General features: G+C 40.3%; 1 protein-coding gene across 1 annotated transcript; it reads right to left on the bottom strand.

Annotated features, from left to right (window-relative positions):
- Positions 1–1,908: 1,908 nt before the first annotated feature.
- Positions 1,909–24,502, bottom strand: LOC118563675 (capping protein inhibiting regulator of actin dynamics-like). The gene is made up of 9 exons (XM_036138839.1): positions 24,414–24,502; positions 24,245–24,329; positions 24,076–24,151; positions 21,699–21,783; positions 19,363–19,436; positions 16,500–16,575; positions 9,151–9,224; positions 8,342–8,544; positions 1,909–2,927 (listed from the first exon to the last, which is right to left on the bottom strand). Exons 4-9 carry the CDS (start codon positions 21,765–21,767, stop codon positions 2,782–2,784), a joined length of 642 nt encoding a protein of 213 aa, XP_035994732.1. The 5' UTR covers positions 21,768–21,783; positions 24,076–24,151; positions 24,245–24,329; positions 24,414–24,502; the 3' UTR covers positions 1,909–2,781.
- Positions 24,503–25,867: the final 1,365 nt, after the last annotated feature.

The following is a 25,867-nucleotide window of genomic DNA, read 5'->3' as shown; positions in this document are numbered from 1 at the left end:
AGATCAAGCTGGATGTATTAGCAGTGCTGGAAGCTAACATCTATCTGTCCAAACAAGACAGATTGTTGCATGTCTGATTTAAATCCTGTAGCAGTAATGAAGGTAGTGGAGACACTCACCACTGTTTAGCCAGTGCATCATTTGGTTACCATGAAGACTGAACACAGCGCTGTAGATGGACACTTACTGATGACAAACAAGTCAGACTGATTTCTCAGTCAACGCAACATCTAGCTTGGGCACCAACAAATGTAACAGGTGCTGTTTATCTCCTACATCTGAAAGTAGAGATATCCTCTGGACGATGGTAACACAATTTTATTTCACTTTATAAATTGATATATATGAAGTAAGGCATAATGCCTGACGAGACGTCCATTGTTAGAAATGAATGGATGACATAGAGGCGTAAGCAACCGAAGGTCCATTCATTTTGGATAATGGTCACCTTGAAGGGCATTATCCGGCTTTTACCGTGGTCACCTAGGAAATAAATAAATATGAAATCACTTATTAATACTTTTAGGTTTTTTTCACTGTTAAAATGGTATGTTTTTCACTAGATCGGCTGAAAGAACGATTTAATATCTGTCGTTATGACGCCTTGCCAAGGTAACCAGCGTCAACTGTCTTGCCATTATCAGCTAATGTTTCACCCAGCACAATAATTTAGAACAGTCCGGCTATCTGACTGGAACTTTTTTATGAGTGTCCTATAACACTTTTTAAAGGACACCCTGCAGCCAATCAGAATCAAGTATTCACCCAGACAATGCTCTAATCTTGCCTATCCTGTTGCATGGTTAAACATGCTAGGACTAGTTTGTGCTAGCATAAATATAGCCCAAGTTTTTATTTTCTCAATTATTTCTGTGTTCAAACTATGTCTCTGGAAAAAAAAATATTTTATAGCCCTGGACATCTTGTTTATTTGCCCTTAAATGTTGCATATTTTTTATGGAAAATGTAGTTGTAAGTTAAGCTGCAGGTACAGAGTAATGAGGGACACACCCATGCAATGCTTACCAAATTCTCTCTGCCAACACCAAATAGCTTTAGATGGAGGCACTGTGATGGCATGGGGTGGCAGCGCCCTCAAAAAAAAAAAAAAAAAAAAAAGAAAATCTTGTTGTCATTAGTGCAGTTATATACGTTTTTGCCACACACTACTAAGGCATCTGTTTGTTAAATAAATGCTAAAATTGCCTAAATTGTAAACTTGCCAATAAGTCCTGTGTTTTTAAACTTCAATCATAAAAACAGTGACCCATGCGTGTAATCCACATAATCAAGTCTCCTGCTCAAAGCTGATGCATTTTCTTTACACATTTGTCATTTTTAAATGCAAATAAACAGGCTTTTGAATGTTATAATTTGTTGCCAAGAAACATTTTTAAAATAAATAAATTATCAACGACACAAATGTTCTTACTTTCTATGCTGAGTATTCTTAGCAGATGATAAGCCAATGTTTTAGTAAGTCAAACTCAATCCCTCGAGTGAAGTTATGCCATTCATAAGAATTCACATGAAGTCAGCATCATCGTTCCTGCTTACCATTTTAACACTACATCCTGTGACTGAGGTTCAATGAAGTCTGATCAAGTTGTTTAGCCCTATAATGTTAAGAATATGAGTCTATTTGTAGAGCATAAGATGTGGAAAAAACGGCTGCAAATTTGAAGATTTTCAAAATGTTATGCATCTATTACATAAAATTATAACTAGAAGCAGTACAGAAAATGTTTTTTCATTTGATGTTTTTTTTAACTAAATGTCTTTTATTTTTAAAGGGATCATGCACGTACTGTTTCTGTTGCATCAGATGTATTTCACAACATAAATAAGCAATGATATTGCGATCTACATTTAAAAAAAAAGTCATTCCACGGTGAAATAAACAATGACTTCAATTTTGCAACACGTATTTAGGTTTATTTGAACTTAACACTTTTAGAAGGACAAATCAGCAAATAATTCATGTTGGTTGTTTTAAAACAGTCAGATGTGAGGAAGTCAATATAAAAGAAATTACAATTGTTTATACAGAAATTATTATTATGAATTTTCCTATTTTTTCAGCGTCTTGCATGTCAAGAGTGCATTCTGTAAAGTTTGGGGTTCATGTTGATCCCTGGAGGGACGACATTTATTGAATGACATCAGCTGTAAACATGACTTCATGCTAAATTAGAAGGGGATTTTCAGCCCCTTATGTGGAGAGCACCACCCATTGGTCTTTGTTGACCCTGTCATTTGATAATTTCTGCTGTCCAAAGCAGTGGTGCTATAACTTACAAGGACAGCTTCATAGGAAGCACTATACCTAGTGTATACCAAGAAAACTCTCAAATTGCAGGACCCCGCTCCGTTGAACTTGAATCCTCGTCTTATGTTAAGATTCATGACTCACCAATCTGACCATAAAGCAAAACAAAAAAATTAAATATAATAAGCTTTTTAACATATTGACTTAATTATGAACCCAAAATGTGATTTAAAGATTGTGAGTCATTGAGCATTGGCCTTTACCATATTCCTACAAAAGCAACATCAACTCTTGGTTGGGTCAAAGTCCCAATATGACTCACCAGTGCTTCCAGAAATGATACAAGGCACCAAACATTTGAAGATTTACGGGATAATGGAAAACAGATCCCAGGAATCACACTCTGCCTTGTAGGTACCATTTAAACTAGTTTTGTTTAGCATTCAGCAGAGCAATTTAAATACAAACATCACACACCTGCAGATGAAATTAGAAAACAAAGTAGAAAAATTTCAATTAAGTGTGCAGATGAGGAGTGTGTAGGCCTGCTGATAATCGCCGTTGCACTGGTTAAGAATGTCCTCGAGGAATTCTCTGTTGCAGTCGGGAAAGTTGTTCATTAGTTTCATCAAGTTCCAGTCATGGTCACGCTCAGGATCTGGAAAACAGACAGAAAGTAAATTTTATCCCTTTTTTTGTTCTCATTTGACTCATGTGTAACTGGGGTTATTTTAATCTGATTCAAAGGTGGAAATATTTTCTCTTTGGTAAAAATGCTTTTTTACCACAGATTTGTATAGCGTGTCATAATGGTATGAACACAAATTTATAAACTGATCTGATCACTTTTTTAATGAAAGAACGTAATGACTGCTTTTAAAATAATATAGTGATGTTTAATAATAATGATGATTTTATTTATGACATTTCTGTATTTCTATTTTAATACATATTTATATGAGGAGGACAAGATAATACAGGTAAAAGTGTTAGGGTAAGGACAGCCACTCTTTAAAATTACTTTCATATTTTATGAACAATCATTTTCAAATCAGTTCTTTAGCTAAGGATCCTCCCATGACATGTTACATTCCAGAATGTAATTTATATTTTTATTCTTTTAATTGTATGTGATGGATCTGCAAAAATGGTCTAAGTTAGTGAAGTGAATTGAGAAAAATACATATAAAAAAAAAAAAAACTAAAACAAAATTAATTGGAAAATTGGCAAGTGTCCCTTCCCTATAAGGCCCTAAAAGTTCTTGTGCAACCAATTACCTTCAAAAGTCACATTATTAGTGTAATGAAGTCCATCTGTGAGCAATCTAAGTATCCCATGATCTGTCAGTATGAACAGCGTTTCTGAAAGGCCCCAGAAGTTGTAGCGCCACTGAGCAAGAGGCATGAAGACCAAGGAGTTCTCCAAACAAGTCAGGGGCAAGGTTGTTGAGAAGTACAAGTCAGGGTAGGGTTGTAAAAATATCCTCTATCATGATGTTCCTTGAAGCACCATCAAATCAATCCTCTTCCCATGGAAAGCACATGGTACCGCACATGGTACCACAACAAACCTGCCAAGAGGGGGCCGTCCACCAGAGCTCACAGCCCATTAATGGGACAGGCAGCACAGATATCAAAGGTAACCCTGAAGGAGTTGCAGAGCTCCACAGCAAAGACCTGGGGATCTGCCCATAGGACCATAATAAGCTGTATGCTCCACAGAGCTAACCTTTTCGGAAGAGGTGTTAAAAATAAGAAGGCAGGGTTTGAGTTTGCCAAAAGGTATGTGGGCGACTCCCCAAATGTATGGAGGAACGCTAACCCCACAGTGAAACATGGTGGTGGCAGCATCATGCTGTAAGGATGCTTTTCAGTAGCAGGGACTAGGAAACTGGTCCAAGTCAATGGAAAGTTGAATGGTGCTAAATACAGAATTATTGTGGAGCAGAACTGGTGTCAGTATGCCTGTGTTTTGAGACTGGGACGGAGGTTCACCTTTCAGCAGGACAACGCTGGAAGCATACTAGCAACACTTGAGTGGTTTAAAAGGGAACATTTAGTTGTGCAAGGAATGGCCTAGTCAAAGTCCAGACCTTAATCCAATTGAGGGTCTGTGGTTAGATTTGAAGATCACTGTTCACAAGGTAAAACCATCCAACATGAAAGAGCTGGAGCAGTTTAGCCTTGAGGAATGGGCAAAAATCTCAGAGGCCAGATAAGACGAGCTCAGAGAGACTGATTTAAAGACACAAGCAGCTGGATTAACTGCAAAAGGTGGCTCTACAAAGTACTGACTTGGAGGGGGTGTATGTGCACACTGCAGTTTTCTGTTATATTTTCCTTTTTGTCATTTACTTTATTATTAAAACAAAAATCCATCTTCAAAGTAGTGGGCGTGTTCTGTCAATGAAATGGTGAAAACTCTCGAACAATTACATTTTATTGCAGGCTGTGAGGCAACAAAACACGAAAATTGCCAAGTATGGGCCAAATGCTTCACATCCATTTGTTCACAGAACAAAATGAACCTCACTGATTAAACCCCACACTGCGGAAAACACCCTGTTCAAATAATGATTCCATTACACAGACTCAGCAGCACGCATGTCACGACCAATGGGTCTGTAAAATATTTTCCATGATGAAATAGAATTTCTACCAAAAAAAGTGATTGATCTGGTCAGTAATGTTGGGTTGTTATTTAGAACACAGCGGTGCATAAAGCCAAAATAACAGCACAGAGGATCTTTTTACTTTACCAGAGTGGAAATGATATCAAACAGAATGCTTAACTTCGACTGGTTAAAGTAGATAATCATCCTGAAAACAGTACGATTATGTGTTTTTGAGATTTATTTTGCTTTCTGGGAAATTCTAAAAGATTCACCAAAACATGCACAAAGTCAACTTAAATCTGTGTCAACCGAACATTACGGTACTTCCCCTAAAGGGTGAGCTTCTACTTCACTCTGTACGAGGATGAGAAAATCTCCTCATTACTCAGCAAGACAAGAGATTGACTGAGGCAGGTTACTGCAGAACGGAAAAAAACACAATCTTCATGTTGGTAAAACATAGGTCCAATCTAGCGGACACATTCCATCATGGATTGAGGATGTTGTGGGATTGTGACAAACAGAACTGTACCCACAATGGCAGCGCTGAGGTTGAAGGTTTGAAATATGCTTAGGTATTTTGGCTTTGACCGTGGACTAGTGAAGCTGTCCTGCTTCGGCAACAGTTTCGATGGCTATCATTCCAGGAATTTACTGGCAATGATGAGGCAGGATAAGAAGCCTTAAATTTGAGATTAGTGTGTCTGTCAAGGAAATCTAACACTACTTTTCGATTGAGACTCAACAAAAACATTTCCTCTATATTTGACATGTAAAAGGGTTTTCTGAGGTTCAAAAAATGTAGTTTTAGTCTGATCAGGAAGAAACACAATGTCCACTTGATGAAGAAAATGAGCTGAAATCAGTTCTGTGTAAAATATTGTATTATAAGATATACTGTGTACTGTGGTTATGATGTTTTGCAGATTTGACTGGCTGTTCAAAAGCTGCTCATGTTTTGTCCCATGATATTAATCAGGTCAGTTTGTTTGTTGGTATCTTGTACTATTCATAACCAGTACTGCCATCATAATGGTAAACACAAATGTTGAAATGTCATATTTTGTTAAAATGGTGTAGCGCTCATTAAAACGACTCAAATTTATTGTTAATTTAATTTTATTGTATGTTATTTTAAGAAATTTTATATTGTAAGCCATTTCAATTTATTGGATTTTATCTTTGTTTCAGCCAAATAGAGCAGGACAAATGACACCTTATGCCCCCGATCAAATCGGGGGCATAAGGGCATACTAAGTTTGAGCCCAACCTTCAACTTCTTGGTCTATGTCTTGATGCTTTAATATTTCCACATAATGTTCCTCAAGTGAGACTGTTGTGACTTTGATTTTATAGCTTTTTTGTTGGGTTTAAGCCTGGAGAGAGTCAATGGCTAGATCATTTCCAAACCCTTCTTTTGCTTCAGTTAGACCATTCTAGGTTGTTGATCTGGGTGAAAGCTTAGGCCTGCTGTGATGCTGAAATATGAAATCCTTCCCAACACTGCCTGGTGTTAGGAAAGGTTTATCTATCCCACCTTGACAAAAACTCAGTCCCTTCAGTATAAAAGAAACACAAGAGCACAGAGCTACAACCACCATCACTTTCCCATGATATCATGATCTTTCTCACCATGTGGAAAGGACTTTTTAATGCTCCATGAGTGCCCTGGATGTTTTAATACTTAGTAGTTAAATTATTCAGTCGGGTGGGTTCTAACCATCCAGAATCCTAGCATCCAAATAAAGTTCAAAAAAGAAAAAAAAAAATCTCCAAAACCATCAAACCGTCAAGTTAGGACCTCCAGCAGGCTCTTGTCACTGTTGATATTAATGCATAGCAACCAGAAAGAACACAATCATGCTCAGAGAGGACATGCAAACTTGATTCAAAGCAACAACGGGACCACCATGTAGCCACTTCTCTGCTTGTTAGAAATGTGAGGCACACTTGCAGATGGTTACAAGAAGCATCTCAGAGTTATTTTAGCCAAGGGGGAGTTGACCTTACCTGACTCCGCCAGATAGATTTGCTCCGCATATCCATCTGGAAACCTTCCGTTGAAGTAATTTTGGGAAGGGGCGAAAATACTGGTCAGCTGATTGGCCTATGTTGGTGATAGACGGGCCAAATAAACCAATCAGATTCGTCGTGGCTCTGTTACGAGCGACGACGAAAACACAACCACAAGCCAAGCTACTCTTGCTGCTGCAAGTAAAGGCTCGTTAGCTCAGCAGAGAAATACTCTGTAATTCCGATAAAACTTGCTCGATAGCCGCGCTAACGCTAGTTTCATCGGCTGAAGCCGCCATGTTGTTTAGACTGAACTGACGCGCTTCCCGTTGCGTCACACCGCAACCTGCCTCAAAGCCAACGCTGATTGGACGTTCGTTTGGTGAACGGCTCCAAATTTTCTTTAACGGAGAGTATCCAGACTGATCTGCGAGTGAAACCTTGAAACCTCGCGAGATCAGGATGGTCTCACGAGGCTAGAGTTGACCTAGCTTTTAGAAGAAATGTTTCCTCAGCTAAAAATGTTTTCCTAATATATTTTGTGGAATTGTTAAAACAAAGTTATTGTTTACCTGTTATTAGATGACTTTCTTCAAGTTATAATTAGAAATGAGATTAGACATTGATATGGGATCATTTATAGATAAAGAATGTTTAATGGAGAGTCTTACTGTATTTAGCAAATGACTATTTGTACTTTCTCTCATCATAGATTAGTTATTTTATTTAGATTATTTTGTTGCATACAAAAGAGAGAATTGGCCCACCGAAACGATTACGGTGACATGGAGATGTTTTTTTGCTGCAGGTAGTAAAAGTGCTCAGCAGATAAAAATAACGGCTGTCTGCTCCCAGTTTTGTGTTTGTGGTGGGAGCCGCGCATATTAAGACATTTTCTGAGTGGTGTCATTTTCAGACAGCTATAGGAGGCACATTTCAACATGTTTGGATGGCTGCCGGCCAACTCTGTCACTCTAAATTTGTTTCCGAAAGGTTTTCCCTCCATGAATGTCGGCCCCCTAAAAGTTGTGTGTGTGTGTGTGGATGTTGAGGTTTGATGACACTTCTCTACGTGTCACAGCAAGTAAGTATGATTAAATGAAAGTCATGCCTTGCTTAGATCCTTCTTTTATTTTTAAAGGAGGGGCTGAGAACAAGCTCTCTCACATCCAAGCAGTCTGATGTTTCCAGTGTCCCACAAAGTACAGGTATCTGCCAGATTTAAAAGCCAGGGGGGACAGTTCCACTACGTGCCACACATACTTTCCTGTGATAAGCCTTTGATTTATTACAGACTAAACAGACAAACACAGGAAGAATGAGTTGGGCAACCCCTGTCACATACCTGATTTAGGTTTGGTTAACCAGCGTATAGCCGAACTTAAAAAAAAGGCCGTGAGAAAGAGTAGATTGTGGGTTACCCACACACGTAATTTGGGCTCACCGGTTTCCTCTGTCCAGTTGGAGCGGCTCTGCTCGGGGTCTGGCTCCAGGTGAGTCAGGGAGTCTCGTCCAGTTGTGGTCTGTCGTCTGCTGTCACCGGGGCCCAAACGAGGAGGCTCTTCCTCTTGACTGAAACACTTGTTTGTTTCCAGCTCCGTCCCTGCTTTCTTAGATTCCAGTTTGTCAAGGAAGGCTTGGTTCACCCTGTCAGAACACAGCGAACAGTAACCAAGATGTTTCAGTCACATTCCAAAGGTTTGCTACTCTAACATCCCTGCAGGCTCCAAAAGGCAGAGAGCTTGGAGTGTGTGAACCTCGTCACCGGCAGAAATATCGAGGTTGACTAACTGTCTGCAGCCACTTAACATTCATTGGCTCAATCAGCAAGTACTGGCTTGACTCCAAAGGGGTTTAACATAACAAACGATTAATCTAATTAAAGATTTGTTTTGATGGATGCATGGATGGATGAATGTGCCAAATTTTTCTGAATATTCAAATAATCCTCAGACTAATCGATAGCATATTAGATTACTCAAATAATTGTAGATGCAGCCCATGTCAGTACATGTTCTGCTCTTTAAAGAGGAACTGACATACAATAAGCATCGGGCTGCTTTTCAGACATGCTGCTTGAAGGTTGTCATCTAGAGTTTTAAAACGCCGTTAATAGTGATTGGTGGCACTCCTTTTGCCTGCACACTTTGACTCTGTTATTTTTTACACCTGAAATTTTACAGAAAAGATCTTTCTTGAAAGAAAGGAACAAGAGTACTAAGAATAAAAGAAATCTGCTTTGTTCCACTATACCTTTTGTGTTCCAGCTGCAGCTCTTTCATACTTTTTATCGGGATCTTTGTCTCCTGATTGTCCACTTCTTTGCTCTGAAAAAAGCGAAAGGCTTATTTCCAAAGAGTATAAAGGATTGTAAGACAGAAACAGAGTTTGTAAAGCAGTAAAGCACAAGTCAAGTGTTTTGGATTTTAGTTTGGACATGAGTGCCATGGATGAGGTCAGCACGGGTCTGGGTCACTTGACTTTTGTTCTCTGCTCATTTACATTGGCTTGGCTGTTTGGGTTTAGGAATTCTGAATTTCTTAGTTAGGCTTAAGAAAAATGTTCACAGTAAACATGCAACATGTCCAGCAGGCAGGGGAAGCGAGTTTGCTTACACTGATAAAGGATTTAATAAATTCCACAAAAATGTTAAGTATAAGTGTGAATAACTCAACATCAGATAAAAAGAATCCCACAGAACCCCATGGCTCCATGACCTAGACTGAAACCACGCTGCTCCTGAATCTGTGGAACGATAGTCGGCCAGAACCTCTGTTCCAACACCCTGGCCTAGACAATGTTCCTGAGGGGAGAGTTCTAACTTTAAAAATCTAAATTTAAGGCCTTACAAAAACTTAAAGAAGACCATACTTTCCACACTAGACCCACAGCTACCTTTACTTATGTTTGCTTACTAACAGGTTTTTATTTATTTATTTATTTTTTGAGAAAGGCGTCGTTTCCAATGCCCTGACTGCTATTTTTAAACTGTGACAAAACTACAAGGCCCACAATGCAAAGCAGCGGACAGGTATTCTACGGCCACACCAAATTCATGAAGTCTGTGTCCCACAAATACAAGTTCCACAGGATAAATGTCAAAATCACTCAATAAATCTAGTTTAATATATACTTATATACAGTAGAAACCTTACAAATTAACTAGTTTTGATACACTAAAACAACCCTTTTTTTCCCCTAGTCGTTCTTCCCAGGGGAGCAGATGGGTCAGTGAGGGTGAAGGAAGTGCAGTCTACCGGTGGGAGCATTCTCCTCCCATCAAAGCGCAACATTAAACCTCCCCCTCAAACACGCACAACAGTTGCATACACACACACACCCACAACTAGAGGATATAAAGGGGAGATCTGTCTGTATACTGGAGCCAGAACTGAAAGAACAACAGATCCAGGGTCCGGGTCGCAACCACATCAAATACACCGTATGTAGCCACAAGCTTTCATCTCCCAATCTGTGACGTCCATCTGACAGAGCTGTGGCCTGGGAGAGGGGAGAGGAAAGATGAGAAGGAAAAGTGCGGGACGGGCTAGGGAAATGAAGGGGAGGGGGGATTTAAGAAATGAAAATAGGAAATAAAAGCAAAAGATGAAATGGGAAGACATGGAGAGAAGAGGTGGAGACAGTGTTGAAATGTAGTAGAAACACAGGGAAGAGTTGAGCCTTTATTCTGTCCACTGCATATTGTATCAACTAGCTAACCTGTTCGCTTTTCACTGCATAACTGTAACTTTTCACCATTAAGTCAGCATTGAAAACAGGCAAGAAAGGCAGAATTCTCTCCACCCACTGCAGGAGCAGCAGCAGCGGTGTCAACAGAGGTGTCAGTCAGCACAGATCGCTCCCTGCATGTCCTCAGGCAGCTTCCTGCACGAGTGCACCATAACAGAGGGGCCATGTGGAGGAGTGTTCACATCGTTAGCCCTGTGTGAGACTTGGTGAAAGAAACTGTCTGCACGTTCCAATAAATGCCAGGCTTCCGAGCTGAGAATAACCGGTACCTCTCACACACCATGGCTGAGGATTTACCGTAGTTTCCGGACTATAAGGCGCATTTAAAATCCTTAAAGTGGAACACTTTAAAGCCCAAGCTTCAACTTCTTGGTCTATGTCCTGATGCTTTAATATTTCCACATAATGTTCCTCAAGTGAGACTTGGGCTCTTGTGACAATTTGATTTTCTGGATTAAAGTTGTGCTTACTAACTGATTTTATGTGGTACAATGCGCTCAAAAATCTTTTAAAATCTGTAAGTACGACTTTGGTAAGCAATGAAGCCACTCCGCTCAATGGACATTCAGAGTATCACGGTACACTGTGTCACTACCTGATAGGACCCGTGTACTGTCTACAAGACTGCCTGACTGTAATGTCTACACTAGAAGTGCATTCATGTAACGCAGCCTGTGCCCGGAGTACACACTAGCAACAATAAACCAAGTTAATTAAATATGAAAGTTACGTTTGTTTTAGCCTTATGGTAAATGGTAAATGGCTTGTACTTGTATAGCGCTTTAACTAGTCTTGACGACCTCCAAAGCGCTTTACACTACAGTCATTCACCCATTCACACCCTGACGGTGGTGAGCTATGTTAGTAGCCACAGCTGCCCTGGGGCAGACTGACAGAGGCGAGGCTGCCATGCACCGGCGCCACCGGGCCCTCTGACCACCGCCAGCAGGCAATGCGGGTGAAGTGTCTTGCCCAAGGACACAACGACAGAGACAGTCAGTGCGGGGGATTGAACCGGCAACCCACCAATTGCAAGACGAACTGCCTAACCTCTGTGCCACGTCGCCCCAGGATGTTGGAAACAGGGCAGTGTCGTCCAACTACTCTGTCCTCCCTACAGAGACTGATAGCTCCTCCTCTCAGGAGAGAGCGCTATTAAGGAGGAAACACACCGGATGCATCGCAAAGCGCAGCAAAGCAGCATACGTGTGTCCTACGCTTAGGTTAGCTTTTCATTTTAATCAGTTAATAAATGTACACCAGAAGCATAACACTAAGCGACAGCTAAATTAGATTAAAGTTCCTATTTCAGGCGCGACTATTCTCCTGTTTGGCAGGGAATAAACAGGGAAGCAACATCCTGTGTCAAAGTATCCCAGAATAAGAGTCGTCAAAAGTAAAGTGCCATGCATGATGTAGTTGTAACAAGCTAACAAACTGAAATATGTGATTTTTAATTTCAGATATGGTCAAGACACTGACTTTTAGGAGATCAAAACATAGGATATATTACTGATAATTTAATACCTTACCCGTATATTACAGATATTTTGTCTTTCTTTAATTACTCACCCATGATGAAAGTTCTTCTCTCCACAGAATCACGCAGCTGGAAAGCGTACTTTCCAGTGTCTGGTGTAAATTTGAGCTTTTAAAAACATGACCGTAAGCCGCGCCGCTTATGTTACATGGCCAGCGTATTTTCTTCCTTAAGGTGACTAGATTTGATTTCTCTAATGAAAACTGGGGACGTCTCTGATTTTGTTAAGCACAGAATGTCTCCCTGGGGGTTGGTTTGTTTTGTCTGAACTGCAACACCAACGGTGCGGGGAAGGTGTGTTCGGCAAAGCTCTTCTACTCCGGGACAGTGGCAGGACCAGGTAAATACCTCTTGTTGAGCTAAAAACAAATTTTTACTCCATCATTATAGACTGACTAGACATTTCCGTCATCCATGTCATCCTAAAACGGTCTGTCCCTGGGGCATCTGGTCACCCTACCGGAGGGGCGTTATATTACACGCTTGGGAAGAACATGTAATGCGCTTTATAATCCGGTGCGTTTTATAGTCCGAAAATACGGTAATCCAACATTTTCACTATATAAAAGTTCTGACATCCTTGCTCACATTGTTGTAATAAAAACACTTTATAAAATATCAGCCTCAGATCATTATATTTTTGTCAAAATCTTGTTATTTTTAATAACAAGATTTTCCAAAAAATATTGATATTTAAAGCCGCTATTATTAATTTTTTGATTGCAAATTATTCTGTTTTGTTCTATTGAACTATTATAAAAAAAAATCTGCCTTGTAGCCAAATCATTAGCTATTTTATTTACAATTTAAAGGAGTTTTATATCAGGTGAGGTAATTAATTGTTTTTAGGGTTAGGGTTAGGGTTTTTTAATACTACTGTTAAGGCCTATTTGTACACCCTTATTTCCCAGGGAATAGCAAATTGCACATTTCTGTAGAGGTAGCCTTAAGATACTGCACAAAAATGTCTTCATTACTTCAAATTCATTGAAGAACAGACCAATTCATGTAACATCACAGTGGTTCATATCATTCGCAAAGGAACTGATATCAGACCTCTTGGACTCTGACACAAACATGCATGCTTTAATGTTTAAAAAAACAACAAAAAAAGCGAACGTTTCTGTAATCTGTCATGTTATCTGTGTACATCCTAAGCCGGTGTCTGCCTCAAAGGACATTTCACCATGGTAACAGATGGTGACTATAAAAATTCTTGATGAATCCGGGACTGGGATCAACAACAGTGTAATACCTACACAGTGGCTTCTGAACTCCACTCCACCAGGGCCAGCAATGAATTTGCTAACTTCTTTACTGAGAAAATCCTAAAAATTAGAGGATCACTTTGTACTACCATATCAACACCAGAACCAATGCTAGCACTACTTCTGACAAAATGTCCCATTTCAGCCAAATAAACCACAAAAGCTTAGAGGAGATCATTCAGCAGCTAAGTTCCTCCTCCTGCTGCCATGATGTTCTACCCACAGTTTTCTTTAAAAAAGTTTTACCTGTCATAGTGTCTGATCTGACTCAGATAATAAACACGTCCCTTCTGTCAGGTGTTTTCCCCCAGTCCCTAAAAACAGCAAATATCAAACCACTGCTGAAAAAGAACAATTTAGACAAACTACTACTCCAGAACTACAGGCCCATCTCAAACCTCCCATTTATCAGTAAGATTATTAAAAAAGTTGTATTTCAACAATTAAACACCTTCTTAACAACAACCAGCCGCTTTGACGTTTTCCAGTCTGGCTTCCGTGCTCACCACAGTACAGAGACTGCCCTTATCAAGGTGTTTAATGACATCCATATAAATACAGACTGTGGAAGAACCACCGTGCTGGTACTATTGGACCTCAGTGCAGCATTTGATACTGTCGATCACTCCATTCTGTTAGAGCGCCTGGAAAACTGGGTCGGCCTCTGTGGTACAGCTCTCCACTGGTTTAAATCCTACTTAAAGGACAGGGACTTTTTTGTGTCAGTAGGTAACTTTGCGTCAGAGATGACAAAAATCACATGTGGGGTTCCCCAAGGGTCCATCCTGGGTCCCCTCTTTTTCAATATCTACATGCTCCCTCTAGCTCAGATAATAAAAAACAACAACATCAGCTACCATAACTATGCAGACGACACACAGCTCTACATCACCATGTCACCAGGTGACTATGAACCAGTTCAAGCACTGAGTAAATGCCTAGAAGAAATCAATGCCTGGATGTGTTAAAACTTTCTTCAATTGAATAAAAACAAAACTGAAGTAATAATCTTTGGACCAATAGAAGAGAGACCAGAAGTTAACACACAGCTTCAGTCACTTCAGCTAGGAACCTCTGATCAGGCCCGAAACCTGTGTGTAGTGATGGACTCAGACCTGAACCTTCAAAAGCATCTAAAGACAATTACAAGGTCAGCTTTCTATCACCTGAGGAACATTTCCAGGATCAAAGGACTGCTGTCTCAGCAAGATCTGGAAAAACTAATCCATGCGTTTATATTTAGTAGAATTGATTACTGTAATGGTGTTTTCACAGGTCTGCCTAAAAAGTGGATCAGACAGCTGCAGCTGATCCAGAACGCTGCTGCCCGCGTCCTCACCAAGACCAAGAAAGTAGAGCACATAACCCCAGTCCTAAAGTCCTTACACTGGCTCCCTTTATCTCAGCGAATAGACTTTAAAATACTTCTGTTAGTCTATAAATCCCTGAATGGCTTAGCACCTAAATACATCACAGACTTGTTATCAGTGTATCAACCCTCCAGACCACTAAGGTCTTCTGGCTCCAGCCTGCTCTGCATACCTAGAACCAGAACTAAACACGGAAAAGCAGCATTTAGTTCCTATGCTCCGCTTACCTGGAACAAACTTTCAGAAAACTGTAAAAGTGCGGAAAGCCTGAGTTCCTTTAAATCGAGATTAAAAACACATTTGTTTAAAATTGCCTTTGAATGCTCAAGTTAAACTGTTTTACTGTTTTTAAATGTTCTTTTTTGTTTCTACAAAATGTTTTTAATCATGTAAAGCACTTTGTATTGTCTCTGTACTGAATTGTGCTATATAAATAAATTTGCCTTGCCTTGCCTTACACTGTGCCAGTAGGTGGGGACAAACTAGATATGAAGGAGCTTCTGAAGGGTTCCTTTCTACACCGTGGCAATGACAGTGTCATAGAGGGGGTGAGAGGCGTTGTTCATGAGTTTGGCCAACATCCTCCTCACCGCCTCCACTAGAGTCCAGGGGACAGGTCTCTGACCACCTCACCTGATTGAGCACCACTGGGACTGCGAAACGGGCCGAGCAGAGACAGCATCTTCAGAGGACACTGAAGCATCTCCTCCTACCAGCACCATCAGATTCTACAGAGCTGCAGTTGAGTGTGTGGAGACCCTGCATCTCACAGTGCTGCTCCACTGGCAATATGGCAGAGAAGTTATCTCATTTTCTTCTTATCTATTTCCTTTACAGTAAAATGAAGATAGATTTTTCAAGTGGCCTGAGGACTTGCGTTTTGAAAGCATGTTGACCTGGTGTGGAAACGTGCTGACACAGCGCTATTAGTAGGTACAGATAAGCTTTAAACGTGGCGAGTGAAAAGAAAGAACCAAAACAAAGACTGCAGCCCAGGTATTTTAGACACATCAGCAGAACTGGAAAGAACAGACTACAACACAGGAAAGGGAAAACCTCAAAAGTGCATTGACCTCATTAACTGACAAGACACTGACTGCTGGTTGAAGAGCAGTTTTTTTTTTTCTGCAGGTATGTTTACTGGTCCGGGTCCTTCCACTGATTCATATTCTGCAGAATTCCTGCATCTACGTCGCATTGTAAGTCTGTCTCCACTCAGTGTGAACTCTGGGAAGTCCCTTGAACTCTGCTAGAACTCCATTCATTTCCTTGCAGGAAAACCAACACGAGTGGAAAAGAAGTCTGAGCAAAGAAAGAGGAGGAAAAAAATCCCCAAACGAAAGTAATAGGAGCAGACAGAGAGACAACAATGGCCAGTAAGACTGGGAAGAAGTGGTTTATCTCTTTCTGCTGGACAAGATCTCACCATGGCATGCACCAACTCTGACAAATGTTCACCCACCCTGGCATAGAGGGGAGAGAACTTTCCCTGGCTGTCGCAGATGATAAAAACACGGCACCCAGAGGTATTTACTCAGAAAACAGCCTGCAAAGGCAGATCTATTGGTGTTAAATCCCACAAAGATTTGATGGTCAGTGCCACAGCAATGCAACTTAGTTCTGAACCCTGAGGCGGACACTTTGGTCTGTCTTCAAGTAAGGTGGACGGCTCACCGTGGATGATGCGCGTGCAGCACTGCTGGATGCAGCAGCCGATCTCTCAACACCCTGCAGGAAACTCTCCATTTTCCTGCAAAACATAAACACGGTGCATCCCGTCTTCATTCAGATCAACAAAACCAGCCTTGAATGACAAAGCCTAACAGAGCATTCTTTGTTTCCACAGGTCTGGGTAACTCACTGTCCCCCATTACTTGACTGGATCTGTCTATCCATGTCCCCACTGCATCTATAGCCTCTACTGGTCAGCCACACTTTTAAAAGCTGTTTTTTCTTCTTCATGGTCACACTTTGTTCTGTTGTTTTGTATTTTTCATTAAACACGTTTTCCTTAGATTACAGAAACTTCTGTAGAATATAAAAGAATACTGGACAGAAGCTGTATAGAACAAGGTCCAAATCATTTCCTATCCACATCCAAGAGATCAACCTGAACTAATAAGACCATAGATGCCAGCTAATGATAAGCATGGGTGGGTTTCTAAGCAAGCTGACTTGTAATGAAAGCTTTAAATTTGTAAAAGAAATATGGAATCTCTACTTTTGGAAGATGCTGAGTCAGTTTTTAAAGCTTGTAGGAAAAAAAAAAAGAAAATATGACACAGCAGTATTTATTTTATTGCTTCTCCTGAAGAAATTCAATACTGTTGTTGTAGATACAGGCATCTCTCTTTTCAGTTCAAATAAAATAAGTATTATGGTCCCTAAGTTCTTGTTTTTGCCTGTTTAATACAAAAACCTGCACAAGTAAATAAGGGACACTGTTCCACTGTCAAACATGCTTATTTTCACAATTTTTAGCTTCACAAGTAGTGCCTGTTAGTACATTTTTGTGCATTATTCTGTAAATTTACTGCCATTTTCTCCCTTTTTAACATTTCAGTTTTATCAAATACTAATGACTATTTGCACACTTTCAGTGTCTCAGGGGGTGTTCATCTAGTACAGTTGTGCCAATTGCAGTCTCTTACGTCGTGTTTTATCAGAATATGACTTATTATCTGTCAATAACTGCACAGTATGTTTACCGTTTTGATCTTTCTCTTCTGCTGTACAGCTTAACTTAACATGACGCATTTGTCAGATCGTGTTTTTGCATTTCTGGGGGTCTTCTCTAGGACTGCTCATTCTTTGTTTTCCATGGAGATTTTTGGTTTGTGTGTTATGTGTGCATCCCACCAAAATTTCTTTAAGGCTACATAATGACAACAACGACTCTTGGTTCTTGATTTTTGATGCAGACATTAAGAGGCTGATAGACAAGAAGTGTTTTCTCATTTGATCCGATTTAAAAACTAAAGGTTGAACTTGAAAACATGTTGCATGACATGGCTTACTCGTGCAAAGCTGATTTGTCATCGGCTTAATGTGTCTTCATCCATCCATGTACGCATTTACCCCCTAAGTAAGAAGTCCTGACTTTTTGATCTATTGTTACTGTTTTACCCTGGAACCTTTTCATGTTTCATCAAATTACAGCTTCAAATTTCAATGTATTTTCTTGTAATGTCAGTAATAGAACAACACCGAGTAGTTGAAGATTGTGTAGTTGATGGAAACTTTTTTTCTTTCACAAATCAGATCTGAAAAGAGTGGCATGCCTGTGTAATCGGTCATCTCTACTGATGCCCCTAGATATAGAACATTGTTGCCAACTGCACTCAATCCAACTTTGTGTGACTAAATATCAGACATAATTAAAGAACAATAGTGAATAAACGGCATCATGAAGACCAAGGAACCTAGCATGTTTGAAGCAGAGTTGGGTTCTAAAACAATCTCAAGCTGTCAACATTTCACAGACCTCTGCTCAATGTTTTGTCTGAAAGTGTAAAGAGGATGGCTCAACTGTGTCTCTACTAAGACATGGTCGTCACCTAAAATGACAGGCCAGGCAAGGAGAGCATTGTTTAGAGAAGTAGCCGAGAAGCCTGTGGTCACTCTGGAGGAGCTGCAGAGATCCACAACTCAGCTGGAAGGATTTGTTCACAGGCATGTACTAGCTGATCACTGCACAAATGTGGCCTTGGAAAACAAGAGAAAAGTCGTTGTTCATAGACCATAGGAGGCTCCTTCAGAGGCTGATAAAAACCGTGAGGGAGACACAAAAAGATATGTGAGGAAAACTAACACTACACATCACCCCAATGTGATGGTGTATTATATGGTATAGAATTATAGTTACAAATGCTTATTGAGCTTACAAGGGTGTACTTAGGATTGAAATATTTACTATAGCAACTCTAGATGAAATATATAGAATTTGATGTGTTTTATCCAATAGATCTGGCTCACTATTTGGCAAGGAACCGGTCAGCTTTGTCTCTTTCTCGCATTTTATTAATGCATGATAAAAAGTTATTAATGATTTATAAAGTGTTTACAGATTAAATTATAACATGTCTACATGCCATTTATAAGCCTTTATAAAAGGAGCCTTATTGCAAAGTGGTACCATGAAAGCTAATTCTGCATGGCGGATCCTGACTAAACACAGCTGTGCAAAATTGCACACAAGATCTTTTAGACTTTGAGTTGTAAAAAAACATGTTTTTTATATCACATATCTTTTCCCCTACTTAGAATTATGCACAACCTTCTGTTGTTCCATCACAAAAAAAAACAATTAAAATACGTTGAAGTTTGTGGTGGTAACAAAAATGTGAAAAGGTTCCTTTGCAACAAACCATGAAAAATATGACCTGTGCAGACACCTGTGGCTGCAGATGATTATGTCACCTGATGCTACATTTATGACTCACCTCCAGAGCAAAGCAAGAGACAAAATGATCTAAAAAAACACAACAACAAAGGGTGACAGCAGTGAGAACCAAAGTGAACCTGATCCCAGGCTGACCTGGTGTGATCCGGCTGAAACTGCATCCTCCTCCTCTGCTCCTCCTGCTGACTCTTCTGCTCCAGACGTTCAGCCTGAAACAGCAGTCAGCAGTCACATCACGCAGCACTATAACATCTTTAGGTTACACCATGCCCTATGGCTGCAAAATAAAGGTAAAAATACTATACATCCATTAAACCGAACTGATTTATCAGGCCAAAACTGCTAAACAGAACATGGCGCATATTCTGCTTCATAAAAATAGTAAAACTGATCTTTGTTTCATTTTTCACAACGACTTTTATATTACATATAAGATATGCATTTAACATTAGCTTTGTTTTTTTTTTGTTTCTTGTAAGCTTAAATGTTTCAATCAGTCCACCTTCAGCATCCTGGACAAGCTCAGGTTCAGAAGGGTTCATTCTCAACTGTGTTTCTTCATATTTTTTCTTTTTTCAGTTTCTGTTCTTATTTCTTGTATTGTGTTGCAAGACAAATTTACTGCAGCCTGGGTTAAACCACTTAACTTAAGCTTAAAAGCACTGCTGGATAATTTGCTGAAATGCATTAACAAAGATTATTCTTTGCATTTTTACAAAATCATTTTGCCAATTCCTTTAAATCTTAAATCCAAATTGTTTTAATTCATCTATGATTAAACTTTCAAAACAAATCACTCATCTTCTCATTCTTAATAAACAAAATAATACCTCTGTATTGAAATTCAGGCATTTATGGGATGCCCCTGAAGATCACATTATATCAACTATACAGAGCCAGTATGAGATGCTTCTTACCTGGTTTTGGATCAGAAAAGCGTAGTAAATGTTCTCTGTGCATTAAAAATTGACTGTTTTACTCTCTTTATTGTATAGAGATTTTGTGAGATCCTGTTTTTACTAGAAAAAGTTTTATAATTTCAATGTTTTTGATCCAAAAAGAAGCACTTTTGTCTCTTTTTCAATATGTCAACCTTTTAAAGAACTGGATAACAACATTTCGTCTCTATATCTTAACCTTGTGTTGTGAGGTCAGCGGTGTAAGCAATCAGCCCATCTGTGAGCATATGACAGTAATTCCTTTAAAAAGATCATGTATTCCCAAGCAGGAGGCAGGTGTCTGCCAGAGTCTTGTTCCTTCATGTCCATAATCTAAGATGAGACTGTTTCTCACCATGGGTTTATTAGCTGGATTACCACAACGTTTCAATGGCGCAACAGGAAAAGGTCTCCAGGGATCCAGCTTGGTCTCCACCATTAATTATCCTTTCCCAGAGCAGCAGCAGCCCATTAGCCTCAATCCGACCCAGAGCAGGGCCAGACGTGGAGAAAAACACGTCAGACGAGCCTTTAGTGGCTGAAAAGCCACAAACCCATCAGTTAGGTGCTTCTTCAGTCTGATGCAGGGTGTAACTGCGCTGACCCAGAGTGGGTGGACGCTTGTCTCTGCTGACATCTACAGGCTAAACCTGATCATTCTCACAGAGGGAACGCCAAGCAGTTGAAGAATACGTGGAAAGTCTTGAAGTAATCTTTAAACTATTTCATTTTATCTTCCTTAGTCACATCTTTGTAGCTGACCTGCTGCTTCTCCTTTTAGAAGAAGCATCATTTATTCAGGTTTCATTGAATTGAGTGTTATACACTAATCAAAATAAACCAAGACCCCAGTAATCAGGGGGTTTCTAGGTACAGAGGGAAAGGCTGAATCTGCTTTTCCAGTAATGGACAAAAGTTTTAAAGATGTAACATTTTTTTAAAGTTTTTGTGGCGACATTTCATATTGTTGTATCATTGTTTTTTTTTCTTCTTCGAGGAAAAGGATGCCGCCATAATCATCGTCACTTTGCATTAAACTGAGCCTGCGTCGAAGGAAACCACTGAAAAGACTGTTTTGTGGATAAGGAAGTACTTGAAGATGCAAGGTTGTGTTCTGGAAGATCTTCAAAAGGTTTGTGCATCATCAGGAGTAGCAGTTTTGTGAAACTGACCTATCCTTAATGTCTAAAAGGAAGCATAATAGGTGTACACTGCAGGATCAGGACAGAGAGGAGGGTCCTACTGCAATGCTGGTTCCTCTGAATCCCCCACTGATTGTTTGGGACACCAGGTGAAACTTCACAGAAGCTAAAGTTAGCACTACTACACAGTGATAAATATCCATCTATAAATCCATCCATCTGAGGCACTAAGCTGAATCGTTAGTATGCACAGTGGGAAAGGATGGAAATGTTACTAATAATAGCAAATCAGTAGTATTTTCCAGTCACAGTACATCAAACGTTGATACTGACATTTTTTTCATGATTTTACAGATTGTGAAGCTATTGGGCAGTCTTAATCTGGTCTCACCTTCTCCCTCTGCTTGGCCTTCATCTTCTGCAACTCTGCCTCCTCCTCCTCTTTCCTCTTCTTGTCCATCTCCTCCTTTTTAAGCTTGAAAAAAAAATAAGTGAAGTTTAAAAGGCCAGATAACAACAGGCAGCGTTTCAAACCCTGCTCCGTCAACTAGTATATATCTGTCTTGCTGCCTTACAACCTTGAGTTCAAAATGTTTGGGAATTATGAAATAGGACAATAAAGAATAATCCAAATAGGTAATAAGTGAAAAAAAATTGTTGGATCTGTTGTTGGCTGCAAAAGTTGTCACACCCCTGGTTGTCATGTTGCAACAACACATTTCAAAGATCCTTCATTAGAGGTGTATGACTAACACAAAGTAGTAAAATGAAAGGTCTAAACACGTTCCTTACAAATAAAAATCTGAAAAGTGCCATCAGCTCCCGTTAGCAAATACTTCATCCTCCACGTGTTTCTGTCTCGCCCATGTGAATAGTGTCAAATTGTGAAGAAGCAACTCTGGACTTTCTTCCAACAGCGGCTTTTTTGTGTCGCCCAAAAGGCCAGATTTGTTGAGCGCTCCACCGCGACCCGCCTGTGAACAGATTCTCCCATACGAGGCGCTGCCAGGAACCGCGTTCTGGATCAGCGTTCACATTCACATATGAAAATGCTCACAAACACACACATCCAGCGAGGAATGCTGATAGAGTTTGGGTATGATCAACAAGCTGTCTATAAAGCCTCTCTTGCATGAAATTATTGAAGTCGTGTCCTTGCAAAGGTTCCATGTAACTATGTAAAAACTTGAGATTTCTTGTTCGTTTCCCTTCGCTTCTGTCAGTGGCAATTTAGCTTGAAGAACAAGCATCAGAGAAAGCTGAATAAAGGAATATACAATCCTGGAATCGTGTGTTTTGTTCATTGTCTTCATCCAAAACTACCATTAATCTGGTCGTGGCAGCAGAGTACTGTTTTGAACCGCAGTTACATTGGCAGGATGGGAAGAGGCACTGAATGTGCGTCCATGGTGTTGCACAAAGAGCTCCAGCGCTGGTTTGTGGTTCGAGCGTTGCAACAATTACGTATTTATAAAGTCTGTTAAATATCAAAGTAACATTGACAAAGTAACAATCTGGTTCAACTGAAACCTTGCGATTCCACTGGAATGAGTCTGGCTTAACCAATAGTCCAGCAGTGTTTGCAGGAGCAATTTAGTTATTGAAAAGCTTTCCAGTTGCAAGTGTAATGGGCTCGACACACGAGAGCGACATGGGGAGCGACAACGACAGTGACAGGTACCAGTCCTCGCCTTGGGATCACTAGTGGAAGATTTTTCACCTCTCTTGTGTCGTGTCACATGCCTGTGTGTGCATGTCTACGTGTATGAGCTCATATCTGCACATGCATGAATTTTGCCGGTTGCTTTGGAGGAGGAGGGCAGGCAGCAGATTGTCTACTCTTCGTCCCTAGTGGTGCCTTATACTCACCGTAGAGTTCTGCAGCTCCTCCAGGAGTACGATGGACCACTTGGCTGCTTCTCTAATTAACGCTATTTGCCTTCCTTTACAGTTGCAGCCTTTTAACCAACAACTTCCTGCTTGTTCAGGAATCACCACCACAGCCTTAAAAGATAATTCTGTCAAGCTGCTGTTTGCTCCTTAGACTTGCCTTTTATTTTTCTCTATCTGAGATCTCATGTTTTTATTACCTGTGCTGGAATCTGGGCTCTTGAATTTTAGAGTTTATTCTGTTGTTAGTAAAGATTTTGTTTATTCTTCCCTGCCTACCCCCTCACTGTCCTCCACATAAGCAAATTATAAACGCTCCACAACGTTCTCCCTGAGCTGTCTGCTGCGTCCCTTGGTCTTCATGATGCTGACTGTTCTCTCAGGTTCTCAAACAAACCTCTGCTGCCAGAAACAGAACGGCTGCATTTATACTGAGAGTCAGCTGCATAAAAAAAAAAAAAGAGTCAGCTGCACACATGCAATTGCAGTTGGTCGAACTGGATGTTGTTTTGGGGGTTCAGAGAAAAGCGTGCTTAACACAAATGTATAACAAACTTTTCTGATTGCTTTTATTCAAATTGTTGAAAGCCATATAACTTTTTGCTTCCACTTACAACTATACACTGCAGTTGTTTGTCAATAAAATCCAAAAGGCCACATAGAAAGGTTTGGAGCTGTAGTGTGATCCAATGTTAAGTTGAGGCGGAAGGAAGAATACCTTGGAAAGGCACTGTACATTTGCATGGTTTTCATGGGATATTATCATGCTGTGTGTTTGACCTCATCATAATCTGATGGTGGTGTAGATTCCCAGACTGTGCTTGTTTCATCACGCAAATGTACAACTAAAATAAACAATATAAAATACAAAAATGTACTTCTTCTGGATCCTGGAGAACCTCAGATCTGCAAACTGCCTCTCCCTGGCTTCAGCTTCAGTCACATCCCCGCCACCTGAATTAATTAACAGAGATCAGCAACTACAAAGTAAGGATAATCCCAAGGATGCACAGAATGCGATGAAGAATATCACTTTGTGATGATTACCCAGTCGTTCTGGATTAAGGTCCAAAGGAGGAGGTTTTGTGTGCCTCCCTGTACCTCTGAAGTTCTTCCTCTTCCTTCTGAGCCACTGCAGAAACATTCCACATCAATCACTGGAAGCTAATTTTCCAAATGTTTATGAAGATCAAATCAGACTCAGCTGGATCATTACTTGCTTTCATCTCGTTCCGGCGGGATTGGTTCGGTGGAATCACGGTGAATGCGCCTAAGCTGAGACATAAAGAGCTTGTTAGAGATGTGAAAGCTCCTGCATTCAGACAATGTTTGAACAGGTGCATACATATATAATTCAAATTGCATTTATGTTATTCTTTCTCACCCTAATTTCACTTATTAATTTGCATCCATTCTGATATTTCATATCTGCAACACATTTCTAACAACACCCAAAAGGTTTTATTATTAAGGAAGGTAAGTGACCATGGGTTTCAGCTGTTTTTGTCCTGTTACCTATGATAATTATGATGATGAGACAAAACATAAATGTTGGGCTGAGAGTGTCTGCAGTGAAAAAAGTCAAAGCAAAGAAAATAATTAGTGTGTGTTTTGATTCAATTGGAATATTGGTTCACGTTCTCCTTTTTTTTTCTGATTTAGATCAGAATTTATAATTAAAAACTAGAATCTACCCAAACGTTTCATTTCACAAAAATAAGGTGTACTGTCAAAGCCCCAGTGTGTAAGATTGTCACATTGGTGCGCCATCTAGTGGTGTGCTAAATAAATTACAACCGACCTGGCCGTTAAGCGTGTAATACCGTAACTACTACAGAAACCGTGGAGTATCATAAATGTGGCAATGTCAACATGTCTTCCGTGTATTTAGTAAAAGCTACTGCTAATAGATAAAGCCACGGTCATCGTGTGAAATGGATTTTAGGACTGTTGCCAAGTCTGCTTGTTCATTTCTAGAATCGCTTGTGAATTCTGTGAATCACATTTTTCTTGGGGGGCTCGTTTCTGATGTTGCAGTCGCTTATTTGGAGCCTGAAACACAAATAAAGAGACCTGGTCACGCTGCTGCACCACAGCCGTGAACCAGCTGATATCACTCTGCCCCTCCATGTCCACATATGACTCCTGAGAGGGAGAGGGACAAACTAGCCGTCTCTGCCGGGACTAAGTAAATGGAATGGACCTCCTGCTGGTGCGGTTGGCCCTGGGTTCCTCCTAATGCAAGACAATGCTAGACCTCATGTGGCTGGAGTGTCTCAGTAGTTCCTGCAAGATGAAGGTGTTGATGCTATGGAGCGGCCCGCCCGTTCCCCACACCTGGATCCTATAGAACACATCTGGGACATCATGTCTCGCTCCATCCAACAACAGCAAGTTGCACCACCTCCTGTCCAGGAGTCGGTGGATGTGTTAGTCCAGGTCTGGGAGGAGATCCTCAGGAGACCATCAGACCCTCATCAGGAGCATGCCCAGGTGTTGTAGGGGGATCATACAGTCACATGGAGGTCACACACACTACTGAGCCTCAATGTGACATGTTTTAAGGACATCACATCAATGGTGGATCCGCCTGTAGTGTGTTTTTCCACTTTAATTTTGAATGTGGCTCCATATCCAGACCTCCATCTATTAAGAAAATTGATTTCCATT

This window comes from Fundulus heteroclitus, chromosome 7 (assembly GCF_011125445.2).
Source record: "Fundulus heteroclitus isolate FHET01 chromosome 7, MU-UCD_Fhet_4.1, whole genome shotgun sequence".
Lineage (NCBI taxonomy): Eukaryota > Metazoa > Chordata > Actinopteri > Cyprinodontiformes > Fundulidae > Fundulus > Fundulus heteroclitus.
Note: the sequence above shows the minus strand (reverse complement) of the source record. Positions and strands in the feature narration are given on the sequence as shown.

Coding starts and splice junctions, on each gene's coding strand:
- LOC118563675 (XM_036138839.1), bottom strand. CDS start 21,767: ATGGACAAGAAGAGGAAAGAGGAGGAGGAGGCAGAGTTGCAGAAGATG. Junction 19,437..21,698: donor AGGCCAAGCAGAGGGAGAAG/GTGAGACCAGAT, acceptor CTGCTGTTTCAG/GCTGAACGTCTGGAGCAGAA. Junction 2,928..8,341: donor CAACTGGACAGAGGAAACCG/GTGAGCCCAAAT, acceptor TCTGTTTTCCAG/ATCCTGAGCGTGACCATGAC.